The 12,432-nt window shown below is 31.6% G+C and overlaps 2 protein-coding genes across 6 annotated transcripts in view; both read left to right on the top strand.

Moving 5' to 3' along the window:
* LOC124433845 overlaps positions 1-12,432 on the top strand; it is a 40,722-nt gene that overhangs the window by 5,636 nt on the left and 22,654 nt on the right. Inside the window, exon 1 of one of the 3 annotated variants that reach the window (XM_046983648.1) lies at positions 11,576-11,647. The exons of the other annotated variants lie outside the window; for them this stretch is intronic. The gene's annotated coding sequence lies outside the window, so the exon portion shown is untranslated. Of the gene's footprint in view, positions 1-11,575; positions 11,648-12,432 lie in introns of those variants that run through there. 3 annotated transcript variants of the gene reach the window in all.
* Positions 4,819-12,432, top strand: part of LOC124433873 — a 75,869-nt gene continuing 68,255 nt past the window's right edge. The window contains exons 1-13 of one of the 3 annotated variants that reach the window (XM_046983727.1): positions 4,822-4,930; positions 5,114-5,261; positions 5,330-5,463; positions 5,651-5,859; positions 5,935-6,127; positions 6,618-6,712; positions 6,950-7,022; positions 7,659-7,880; positions 8,038-8,076; positions 8,270-8,404; positions 8,543-8,642; positions 8,863-9,084; positions 9,172-9,696. In XM_046983727.1, the coding sequence (XP_046839683.1) occupies positions 4,868-4,930; positions 5,114-5,261; positions 5,330-5,463; positions 5,651-5,859; positions 5,935-6,127; positions 6,618-6,712; positions 6,950-7,022; positions 7,659-7,880; positions 8,038-8,076; positions 8,270-8,404; positions 8,543-8,642; positions 8,863-9,084; positions 9,172-9,494 (1,956 nt within the window). In that variant the 5' untranslated portion in view covers positions 4,822-4,867 and the 3' untranslated portion in view covers positions 9,495-9,696. Of the gene's footprint in view, positions 4,931-5,113; positions 5,262-5,329; positions 5,464-5,650; positions 5,860-5,934; positions 6,128-6,617; positions 6,713-6,949; positions 7,023-7,658; positions 7,881-8,037; positions 8,077-8,269; positions 8,405-8,542; positions 8,643-8,862; positions 9,085-9,171; positions 9,697-12,432 lie in introns of those variants that run through there. The other 2 variants (XM_046983717.1, XM_046983734.1) reach the window with 2 other exon arrangements.

Genomic DNA, 12,432 nt, shown 5'->3' with positions numbered 1-12,432 from the left:
TGAATCACTCCGCTTCTGAAAGAACCATAGACAGCTCACAACTACGGGTTTTTCTTAATAAATATGAAATAATATTCCTTTCTTACTCCTGAGTAACCTAATGAAGAAATTGCCTCGCTTTCATCAGCGTTACCTCCATCAACCTAGCGCGACGTTCTTGTGATGCGAGTCTTATCGGTTCAAAAAGTTTCGTTGAGGAACTCCGTAGATCAGTCGATAAACGTGAGCTAATGTGTTGATAAAATATTTTCGAGACGATTCTATTACCGCAACTGTAAATTATCATAAAGTAAATGGTTTGAACCCGGGAGTATCGTTACATGTTTGTAAATGATGATCGTCCAGATTAATAAAGTCCTGAGAAGGACTGTTTTTGTTGTTGTTGACTGTCAACTGGATTGAACAAAGATTTTTATTACAGACTTTACTTCGTGTGAAAACAAGTGGCTTGTCTCAGATTGTTGTATCATAAGAAAACACCAACTTAATTGTAGAGTTGTCAATACAATTAAGCCTTTTGTTTAGAACACTAATATGTCTCCTTTATCTACTGTCATGTTGATCCCTGGCGAAAGAGTGATATATTTCTGTCGAAATTTTAATTTTTTATTTACAATAGTCTCGTATTTTTGTTTTATCTTTTGTAATTTTATTTAATTAGACGTTACAATACCAATGTTCTTCCTTTGACCTAAACTCCAGGTTTGAATCTGGAAAAATATGTCAAAACTTTAGCTTCTTCTCTCGCCATCCTGCTTCGGTGCCCAGCACTAATTTTGACTTTCCCTCAAATTTTGTATTGGTTAATGGAAAATGCGAAGTGGAAGTGAAAGCAATAACGAATTCATTTCTTGTGTTGCAATTTCGTAAAATTTGGCTGATGAGCTTCGAGAGAAAATATCGAATGAGCTTAATTTTCTATGCTTGTTTATATTTATAGGTTCAAGTGGAAGTTATCGAACAAGTTCCAGTAATTACATTTTCTCACTTCGTAACAAAGACAATTTAAGTCCATTTAGATCAGCCATCTATCGTAACAGCAACGACGCCATCTATACTAAACCTGATTCTGGACCAGCGTTTGGAAGAGGACACGACCTCTGCATCGCAAACAACGCAAACAAAAACAGAAATTCCTACACATATTTTGGAACTACCTATCGTCCTCCACCTGGTTACAGCGATAGTAGTAAAACCCGAGCCCTTCTTGCAGGTTCATTGTACTTTACACCTGATGAAGTTGAAGTTTATTATTATGTTTAACGTTTCACGTGAGCTTCACATGATCTTCATAATTATCAATTCAGAAATGTAGCTATGATGTAGTGTTAAAGTAGATTTTTTAGATGTAATTAAATGTTGTCTTCTGTAATTAAATTTCTATCATAATTATCTTTCATCAAAATTTTGTTTTGTCTCTTTTTATTTTCTCGCTGAAATCTTTTACATTTTTATCTTCACTCTAAGCTTTAAAATCTCCTCATAACTACTGGAAAAGTTCGTATTAAATAAAGAGTAGCTATGATTATAAAAATGAGAAAATTGATGAGATTGTGAAATGGAAGTACCATTACTATCACACAATAATATTGTGCATCATTTGACTTGCTCAAAAAATCTGACTATATTGTTGTGTAATATAGATTACATGACGAAGAAAAATTATCTTCATTAAAACCGTTTTGAAAATAGCCTTTCTTGCCGAGAATTTAGTTGTATTTCCTTAACGTAAAGTGTGTACTCATAGTTTCCTAATTATTTGCATGTAATTTAAAAAAGATGAAAGAATATTTATTTAATTTTGTAATGCTACATTGGAAATTGATGAAGAACATGTGATGAAATCGTTCTTCCATAGTTTAAGTGACCTTAGTCCAAAAGTAAATGGATTAGAATTGAACAAGTATACGTGTAAGGACTGAAGAAACATATTTTTGACAGAGCATAAAGACAAAACTGAAACATGAGACATTATATTTAAACTTTACTTATTAGACTATATTTGAATTTAAAATATTGTCGAAGTTACCCTTAATGCTTTAATCGGCTAAAAAAAACTGACGTTGTTGAAGATTTGAGCAGTCATCTCTATGAAAGAAAGCAATTTAGTGGTGAATAGCATATTCTTTGGTACTTGTTAATCACAAAATTAATCAAGGCAAGATTAAATATATGAAAATTAAAATAATGGAGTCGATGTCACAGAGTTCACATCTTACTTATATCTTCATAAAAACTGAACTAAATTCAAACGATTTTAATAGTGTTTAAGATCCTAGTGCGATTGTTTAAAATAAAAATTATGCCACAACACAACTCAGGTTCTCATCTTTGTAATTTACTAATTTTAGTTTATAGTATTTTAAATTATGTATTGCATACATGAGTAATACATACACGAGAGCCCTTGATTAACATTAACATAAATACTGAAACTAGTTAACCAGTCAAAAATATGTTAAATTTTGTTTGTTATTAATGCACTTCCTTTGAGAAATTAAAAATATGTTCATTTTTACTGTTATGGGGGCGTTTAATAAATGTTAGTGTCGGGGGTCTAGAGTAAACAAAAAATCGATGTTTTGAATTTTGATTATCCAATGTTAGTTCTGTTCATTAAAATAGTCAGCTTTGCGTCTCAAAACTTGTATTAGACATGTTTATGCAAAATAAAATGTGTATTTACATCGGTATAACAACCCTATAAAGTTGGTCTTGGATATATAGGAAAAACAACAAATTCGAAGAATAACTTGGTGAGCTTGTGAATTGTGAATGATTTTGCAGAACATTTCCACACCAGTTCTAACGTCGATGTCGGTACAAATATAAAAGAGTGACGTATACATTATCCAGAATTATGGCTTATTTGCATGTGAAACAAATAAGAGTTTATCATCTGACAGATAGGAGAGGTGAAAAATGAGTCCGACACACGATAATGAGAGTAAGTGTTCACGATTAAGGCTGAGATAAAATTCTTTTTTTGGCTATAGATTCGTTGCTATAAACTTGACCGAATCTAAATAGTGAAAAACTAGTTGGAACGAGCAGGTTTCCAAAATATTCGTAATGTATATTTAAAATGCATTTTTTTGCCTCACTATCGACTCATTATTCTCACTCATGACATTTCACGTTCCATTTCGACAATCGGCATGAATATTTAGACAAGACAAACTCGACGCTGTAATCATCTTAAAAGACAAAACTGAGAATATTTTCACGTTAATCAGCAAAACTTTGTTAAAGATAAACTAAAAAATGCACTGAAAAGATGTAAATTTGACAGTAAAACTGAAATGTAATTTATTGACCAAGGGATAAATTGTCTTTTGTATCTGGGATAAATTGATTTAGTGACATCCTGGTAAAATGATAAGCTCAGTTTTGCTCATGGTAAAAACTTCATTTTAAGGACTGAATATTTCAATCAAAACGTGGTTTTTATGTATAACGTCACCGACAGAAAGACAGAAATATAAATTTTGAATGCTTTGTACGATCTTTGCTGATTGCTGGATGAATTTTGTAAAAATATGTTATTATGTACATTTCTTAACTATGATAATTCCTCTGTTTTTGAAAATGTCTGTGTATAATAGACGTTTATATTATAAGCATGCAATAACTGCAACCAGATCTAATTATGGTGAAAAACTAGTCGAAACGCACAGGTTTCCAAAATATTTGTAATACACTCACTCTCGAATTCTTATTCTCACTCTTTCCATGTTCGACAATCAAATGTACATTAAGACATCTCGACGCTATATCTGGCATTTATCTCCTTAATTAACAGATAAAACTGGGAACACTTTTATACTAATCAGCTGAGCTCTGTTAAATTATATTAGAAACTGCACAGAAAAGATGTAAATTTGACGGTGAAACTGGAAATAATTTGACTAACGTAATCCAATTACCTAGTATCATATAAAGTGTCGGTAATTTTGTATCTGGGGTAAATTGACTTTGTGACAGCCTGGTAAAACGATATGCTCAGTTTTGCTTATGGTAAAGAACATTATTTTTGGGACTGAATATTTGAATCAAAACGTGGTTTTCTTGTAAAACTTCAGAGAAAGGAAAACAGAACTATGAATTTGAAATTTTTTAAAATCATCTTCAAATTTTACGATAAATTTTGTAAAAATGAAGTAAAATGTATATTTTCTTGATTATGTTAATTTCTCTTTGTTTGAATATGTCTGTGTACAAAACGTTATATTAAGCATGGCAAAAATTTAAACATAATATCTTAATTTGTATTGGAATATGCGCATATTAAATAAACGAATGTCTTTAACCTGACATCTTTTAGCTTTTTCTATGTGAAATATTATTATATTATAAAACTGATTTGCGTAAACTTTTAGTTCTCATAACGTAAATGATGAGCGAAATGCAGAAGCCATTGATGAATATTGGTTTTATACGTTAAACATTCAATTATTAAGTACATGTAAATGAAAATAAGCTCAGTTTTTAAAGAAGTGGTGTCTTTGATTAATTGCAGCTAAAAAGTTTTCTTCTGGCAGATTGACTATAATGTCTTGATCTCTTGATCAAAACGATATTAATAAAAATTCGTGCAAGTTTACCATATACAAGTTTGTATACAGTTTAATTTAAATTTTTGTGCTTTGGCTGCTTTATCTCCATTTTAAACAATCGTTTATAGTTACGTTACCTGCTCAATAACAATAATATGTTTCAGTATACAAAAATCAATATTTGTCGACATGAATGTCATCACATTTTTGTTATGGCGATTTCCGTTTCAGCTTGAAAGGTAACAAAAAAGGAAAATTCAATCCCAGAGCTCACAAAAACGTTTTAACGGCATTTCATAAGGAAGAAAAAAATGAAGAGCCCGTATTTTCTTCTCGCAATTCTCCTTGGAATCTCAGGAAAATCTCAGTCTACGGTAACAAAAACTATTTTAACGTTTTGAACGTAAATGTTACATCTATTTGATTTTTTTCCTAATGGAAATGTAGCTAATGTCTATTGAAATGTGAATGATAAAATAACATATTGCTTTTATTAATCTACAAAGTAAAACTATACCAGCTGAGCAAATGAAAAAAATTGTTGAAATTCTTTATAGAAAATCAAGGTCGTTAAAGGAAACGACCCAGGACCATGTTCAAAAAAAAGCAATGGAGAGATGACGTTGGTTCGCGATCGACAAAACAAACATAAATTCTTGATATGTTCTAAAGTTAACGGTATTTTTGGATGGAGAACAATAGATGGTGTGTATGATACAAACTTTGGATTTGTACATTTAGTTCAAAAAAATAATAAATATAAATTACGTTAGACCATTTCTCAGGTTCTAGTTCTCCAGGAGAGTTTTTCAACCCAGTATACGACTGCTCAACCATATTGGATAAAGATCCAAAAGCTAAGGATGGATTTTACTGGATAACACTTGGAGAAAAGAAACCGAAAAAGGTAAATATATAAGATCAATGCGATGTTCACTGATCATGTAGCAACATATAGTATCTTTATAAATTGTAATCTTCCAGAAAAATCAAGAACTCCTTTTTCAATCGTTTTTGATTACTTTTCCAAATCTATTGTTGATTGCAGACGTTAATGAATTTTTAAAATTCCAGTGAGATTATTTTCATTTAAGGTTTATTGTGACATGACAACTGATGATGGTGGGTTCATGTTGATTGGTCGAAAAAATACATCAGTTTCATGGACAGTACCATCTAACAGCAAGACCGTGGAACCATTTGGTGAACCTCATTGGATAAGTTCATCAGGAGAGGCACCAATGGTTGATTTTAGAGTTCAAATGGCAACTAAAGATGATTTTGAGACAACTAAAGCTCATTGGTATAAAAATGATCTCTTTTGTGAGCATTAATTTTTCATGGCAAAGCACATTTTCGTCGATGTCTTTTATTTCAGGTTTTACAGATTTCAAAATCCACGAAAATTAAAAAACCTGATGATTTACAACAAAGGAGGCTGTAAAAAATCATCACCTGGGATTGGTGACGTTAAGTTTGTAAAAGATCTGATGACTAATAACGTTGTGACAACAAGTTTTCGCTGCTCAAAATTTGGAGTTGCACACAATAAAAAAACACAGTTTGGATGGGTATGAAATTGTTGGGTTTATATTAATGATATGAATTTTCAGAACATTGTGTTATTTCCAGTGACGGATCAGTCAGTAGGCTAAGTAGGCAGAAGACAGACCCGAGCTTTTGAGAGGCCCGTTGTATCTAGTAGACATGATTAGTTTTCAGTTCTTGCCATTATGGACTAGTTAAATGTTCTTAGTTTAGTCCATTTATGGTGTTAAATATCGTACGATCTACTTTTCAAATGCAAGGTAATCAAAACTCATGAAGTAGTGGGTTTTGCCAGTTTGAACTTTAAATTTATTCCTTATTGTTGATACTATGAGTTACAAAAACAAGCTGGGAAATGCAAGGTAAAGGAGCGTAAAGAACGCAAATAATATACGGAACGTAGTGGAAGAAATAGATATCCAATTAAAGTACAACAACTTTTTCCTTGCCTACAGGCCTAGTAATTAATAATTAATTCGCCACTGGTTATTTCTTTCCTTTTTGTGATTGTAGATAAAAATGAACGATTGTTTAAGCAGACCCTGTCCCTCGGGGTTTGCTTTTCATCACAAATATCAAATTCAAACAGACTATTCTGGAGCATTCAGGTGACAACTTTTTTGCTAATGGCATTTCTCATCGCAAGATGTAATAAAAGTAAAATATGTTGCTAGAAATTAGAAGCCATTTTCAATAAAATAAAGAGCTAGTTTATGGTAAAGTCTAAGTACACTCACTTAAAAACAGTCAACAAATTTGACTTTAACATTACTAAAAAATTAGCTGCATTTATTAAAAAAGTTTGAATAGAAAATTAACTTTCATATACATTATATAAAATTCAGCTACAGTACGATAAATCCAATTTCTGGTGTGAACTTCGGAGCGACGGCATTGGTTGGCTGTGACAATGGAAAGGTTTCTATTTTACTTTATGAATTATTTATTTCGATAACAAAGTTGAGGCTTTGTCTCTTTATAATAAAGTGTGGTATTAGGATTAAATAAAACAAAAGACAGCCTGTAAATACGTTGAAAATTATAGCTATACACTGCACCATTGTACCTACATGGCTAAGCGTCAAATCCGAGTTACGTTTAAACTATGTCCATTGCTCACCAATCCATATATAAAACATTTTCATCTTTCCGTTTTCATCTTTTAAAACTTTTATATTTAAGAAATTTATTACAAATCATCAACTAGCTATTACAAAGTGCACAATAGTTCCAGAACAATTAAATGAACAATTAGATACATTAATATTTCGTTGAGGTATTTTTCAGAATCAAAAGACTTCTTGAGTTTATAAGCACCTTTAGCTATTCTTTGCTTTAACTTTGTTGAGTATGCTCATTCCATTCCTCAGTAAAAGACTTAATTTATATGTACATAAGCAATGTTTACTTTCCTGTTTTCTTTATTAAGTATTATAAAAACAACTTAAAATGCCCTTTTGTACGTGTTCTTGCAGCTTCAAAAGCTACATTACAAAATTAAAATGAAGAACGCAAAGGATAGCACTTATTATTGGAAAATTTTGTTTTATATAGTGCTGTGGGTGTTATGGTCCTAAGAATGGAAAAAGCAATTATTGTTTTCAAGAATGTGAGGCAAAGAATGGCGGAACAATTAAGAAAAATGTGTTCACTTGGTTTTGGGTGCGCTCTCGTATTCCTACAAGAAAATGGAGGAATTGTATGGATTACAAAGTTATCGAAAATGGAACTGCTGTGTGGTACAAGCTACTGGGTAGTAACGAAGTACCTGTGAAAGTATGTTGTTTGTGTAATAGTTGTCATTAATTGATGAATTTTTGATGTTATTGAAGAGAGAAGACAGCATAGAAATTGTGGAAGAATTAAATGTATTGGCATTTCAATTAGCTGCTATCTTTCAGAACTACACTAAACTTTCCTTATACATTTACAGGGTCGTTGTACAAAAGATAAACCATTGTTTTATGAAGGAGTAAGTGATTTGTTTTGGGACACAGAAGTATAATAATACTTTGTCAGTTCTTTTGAACTTTTCAAGTGAGTGGACTCAACAGTAGCTATATGATTTACTTGTTGAAATGCTCATCAATGTAGTTTTCTCACGACCATGTAAACATGATGCTGATTTTTACTTAGCTACTTACATTACCTCTTTACTTCAACAGATGATTGTTGTACCAGATAATATCACAATGAAAAAAGTTCCAAATATTGAGGGAATGATCATTTATCGTAAAGACAAAAATAAACTTTATGTTCAAGAGGACAAACAACTTAAGGCATTGGCTGAAGAAAAAAAGGTAAAAAATCTTGACGAGTTGTATGAATCAGAGCAAGGAAATTCAAAAATTCAACTAACCACAACGAGTACTTGTACGTCACCACTTTGATAAATATTTTTTATCATGCATCAACATTTTCAAAACTAATATTTGTAGATTCTAGAAACACTAAACAAAGATATATCTAAGATTGAGAATGAAGTGAAAGCTATCAATATTACTTTGGGCAGAAGAAGATTTTCTTCGTTGCTTTCTCGTACGTATTTTTTATCTCAAGTTTTCTGTTTGTTAATTAAAGAAAAAGTGATTAAATCAACAGAAAAAACTACCTGATGTCGTATGTATACAAGTATATTATTTTTTTCTTAAAATAAAAGAGCTCAGCGTGCTATTTTTTCAATTAATTGACACTGGTCCAACTTACTTTACGGAAACAAAATTTCAATAAATAATTCCTAAGTTAAAAATACATTTAGGTGATATATCGGCTTCAACGATACTCAAAAGAGAGCCAGCAAGGTTTTTGAAACAGTTAAAGAGTTGGTTTTCATTCAGTAAATTGACTTGTTGTTGGAGAACTTCCATTGATGGATGGGATTCCAGAATTTTCCACTCAAGATGTGACAATCGAGGAAAAACTATAACTTTAGTTAAAGTTGGGAAATACATCTTTGGTGGATATTCAACGATTGATTGGGGTATTAAGTTTTAAAATAATTCAGTTTGTGCTTACAATGGCCAATTGTTAAAAGTTCTGTGCGAATCTAAAAAAATATTGTTTATAGGTTCAAGTGGTTGGCAAAGCAGTTCCAGTAATTACTTGTTCTCACTTCGTAACAAAGACAATTTGAGTCCATTTAGATCACCTGTCTATCGTTACAGCCAATATGCCATTTATGCTTCCGCCACCTATGGACCAACGTTTGGAGGAGCACATGATCTCTACATTGCAAACAACGCTAACAAAAACAGAAATTCTTACACCAATTTTGGATACACCTATCGTTCTCCATCTGGTTACAGCTATAGCAATAGCAACACCAGAGCTCTTCTTGCAGGTTCAGCATCCTTTACACCTGATGAAGTTGAAGTTTATTATTATGTTTAACGTTTCACGTGAGCTTCACGTGACTTTCAGCATTGTTGCCAATTCAGCAACGTATGATGTAATGTTTGAGTGGATTTGTTGTATTTTCATGTCATATATCATAACGTTTTATTAACTTTTGTTATATATCGTTCATAACTTTTCTATTTTTTTGGTTTTCTCTCAATATATGTAATAGAAATAAAAGATTTTCATAAAGATATTACTTATCTTATTTTTTAAACACCTTAACTTTGGGTGCATCGAGATCGTGTGAGGAATCTGGGTAGTGCCGATGCCCCGATGTCAGTTTCTCGTCAAATATTATGCACAGACCTCCTCAAAAACATAAACTTTGCTACGCTCTTGCTTATTTGACTTTTTTCTGAAATGACTTCTCGTCTTCTTCAATCAAAATTTGAAACACTATCAGCTTACACAAGTATCGGTGAAAATTTGTTGTTTATAAAACTACTCAATGTAAGTTTTACTGATCACAACTTAAGGAATACTCTTGAGCTCAGATTATTTTCATATCAAAGAAGAGGTATGGTCTTAATGGCATTGCTTTATTAATGATGATAAGCATGTAGTTGTAGCATAATTAACATGAGTTGCAACTCGAAATATTTTCCACAAAAATTATCATTATTTATATGCTGCGTACAATACTAATACGGTAGTCATCAATATAAATGTACGAAAAAGATAAAACCTTTAGTTCAATCTTTTTAGTCACCTAAGCACAGCAAATGTTGAGCGTTCATTTTACTGAAATGGGGGCGTTAAATAAATATCAAGTGTCGCGTGTCTAGAGTAAACAAAGAAACAATGATTTATTTCCAATGTTATAGACCTGTTCGTTCAAGCAGGCTTTCTATTGGGAAGCTTCGTTTTAACGAAATATTCGGCAAAGCAGCTTTACAGGTATGGCTTTGCGTCTTGTAACATGTAATAGAAATGTCTATACAAAATGAAATATGTGTTAATACCAATATAGCAACCTTATGATAATGGTCTTATTGTGTTTTCGTTTGTGTTTGTTTGACTGTATCCATGGATGTATAAGAAAAACAACAAATTCAAAGAAGTGCTTGGTAAACTTTGTGAGAACTTTGTAAAACTTTGCCAAACCAGTTTTAACGGCGATGTCGGTACAAATATGAAAAGTGACATTACCTAGGATAATGACTTATTTGCATGTGAAACGAAAGGAGCTTGTCATCTAAGGGAAAAGTGAGTGACAGATAGGAAAGAGGGGAAAATTACTCTTCAGATGTATCTTGTGTCAAACACACCAAAATATGAGTGAGTGTGCACGGTTAATGCTGAGTTAGAATTGACTTTTTCAAATCATAACTGGTCAAGTTACGTCTGATAAAGATATTTTTATACTTACCAAAGAGTTGAAGACTTACGATTGCTAACGATTTGTTATAGAATCGTTGCAATGAGCGTTGCAGAATCTCAATGTTGAAAAACGAGATGAAACAAAAAGGTTTCTGACATATTTTTAATGAATATTAAAAATGATACCTATTTTCTATTTTCGATAGTCAATGAACATTTAGACAAACTTGAGACTACATGATTAATTTTTGTTGTAAATGTTAAAACGCTAATAAGCTGAACTCTGTTAAAGATAAACTAGGAAATTTACCAAAAGGATGTGAATTTGACAGTGAAATTGCAAATAATTTGAGCTGTGCACTTTAATCACCTAGAATAAAGTATCTGTAATTTTGTATATGTCATAAATTGACTTTGTGACAGCATGGTAAATTAATATGCTCAGTATTGCTTGTGTTTTTCTGTCGGTCAAAAAATATTATTTTAGGGAAATATTTGAATTAAAACGTGGTTTCTATTATATACAATTCATCGGCAGGGTAAGACTGAAATATAAATTTAGAATGCTTTGAAATGATCTTTGAATTGTTGGATAAATTCCATAAAAACAACTTATTGTGTAAATTATGAGATAATGTGCTTAAATTTTTGCCATGTTTAATATAAACGTCTTGTACCCAGACATTTTCAAACACAGAGGAATTAACATAATCAATAAAATTTTGTCTTTAAACGTGCATTGAGCATTTAAGTACATGTAAATGAAACACTTATTGTTGTGGAGGCTCTGATGTTGATGTACAAAGTAGAGTTGCTGATCTGGGGTAAGTCAAAAACATTACTGAAAATATATTTCCAGTTTAAAATACTTTGGAGTGAATCCTATTGGGAGAATTTTAGTGTTAAATATTCTTTGGCAATATTTAACCAACAGCGTTGTTAAAAACGGCTGACGAATTTAAAATGAGCTTCTGTAACTTATTTTGATCTACCCTATAGGTCCCCTACTTTAAACAACAAAGCAGTTTTTATGAAGAACTGCTTCCCTTGATTAATTGCATGCTAAAGAGTTGTCGGGACTTTCGAATGCTGAAAATATAAGTTATTATGCATATTTCTCTTCGTGCATTTTCAAAAATGTCTGAGTGCAAGACATTTATACTAAGCATGGCAAAAATTAAAACATAATAACTACATCTTAATGCATGGAATATATATTGAACAAACATATCACTTTTACAATTAACCTGATATCTCTTACTATTTTTTATGAAATATCACATTGCCACAGAAAACTGAATACGGCGTAGAAAATTTTTTATTCGTCATGATTTGATGAGAGAAATGCTGAAGCCACTAAAAGATGTCATTTTTCTCATTAAATATTCAAGCTTTAGTTGAGTACATGTAAATGAGGAACTTGCTGTTGTAGTGCTCTGTTGTAAGTGTACAAACACTGTAGACAATGATGTATTTTCACAAAGAACTGGTTTCCTCGATTAATTGCATGCTAAAAGGTTTTCTTTTGCAGTTTGGCTTATGTCTTGATTGCTTGATCGAAACGATATCATTAAAATATGTGCAAAACTTTACATACCCATATATTGCA

This window comes from Xenia sp. Carnegie-2017, unplaced genomic scaffold (genome assembly GCF_021976095.1).
Source record: "Xenia sp. Carnegie-2017 unplaced genomic scaffold, XeniaSp_v1 HiC_scaffold_1, whole genome shotgun sequence".
Taxonomy (NCBI): Eukaryota; Metazoa; Cnidaria; class Anthozoa; order Malacalcyonacea; family Xeniidae; genus Xenia; species Xenia sp. Carnegie-2017.
This window is presented reverse-complemented; position numbering and strand designations above follow the sequence as displayed.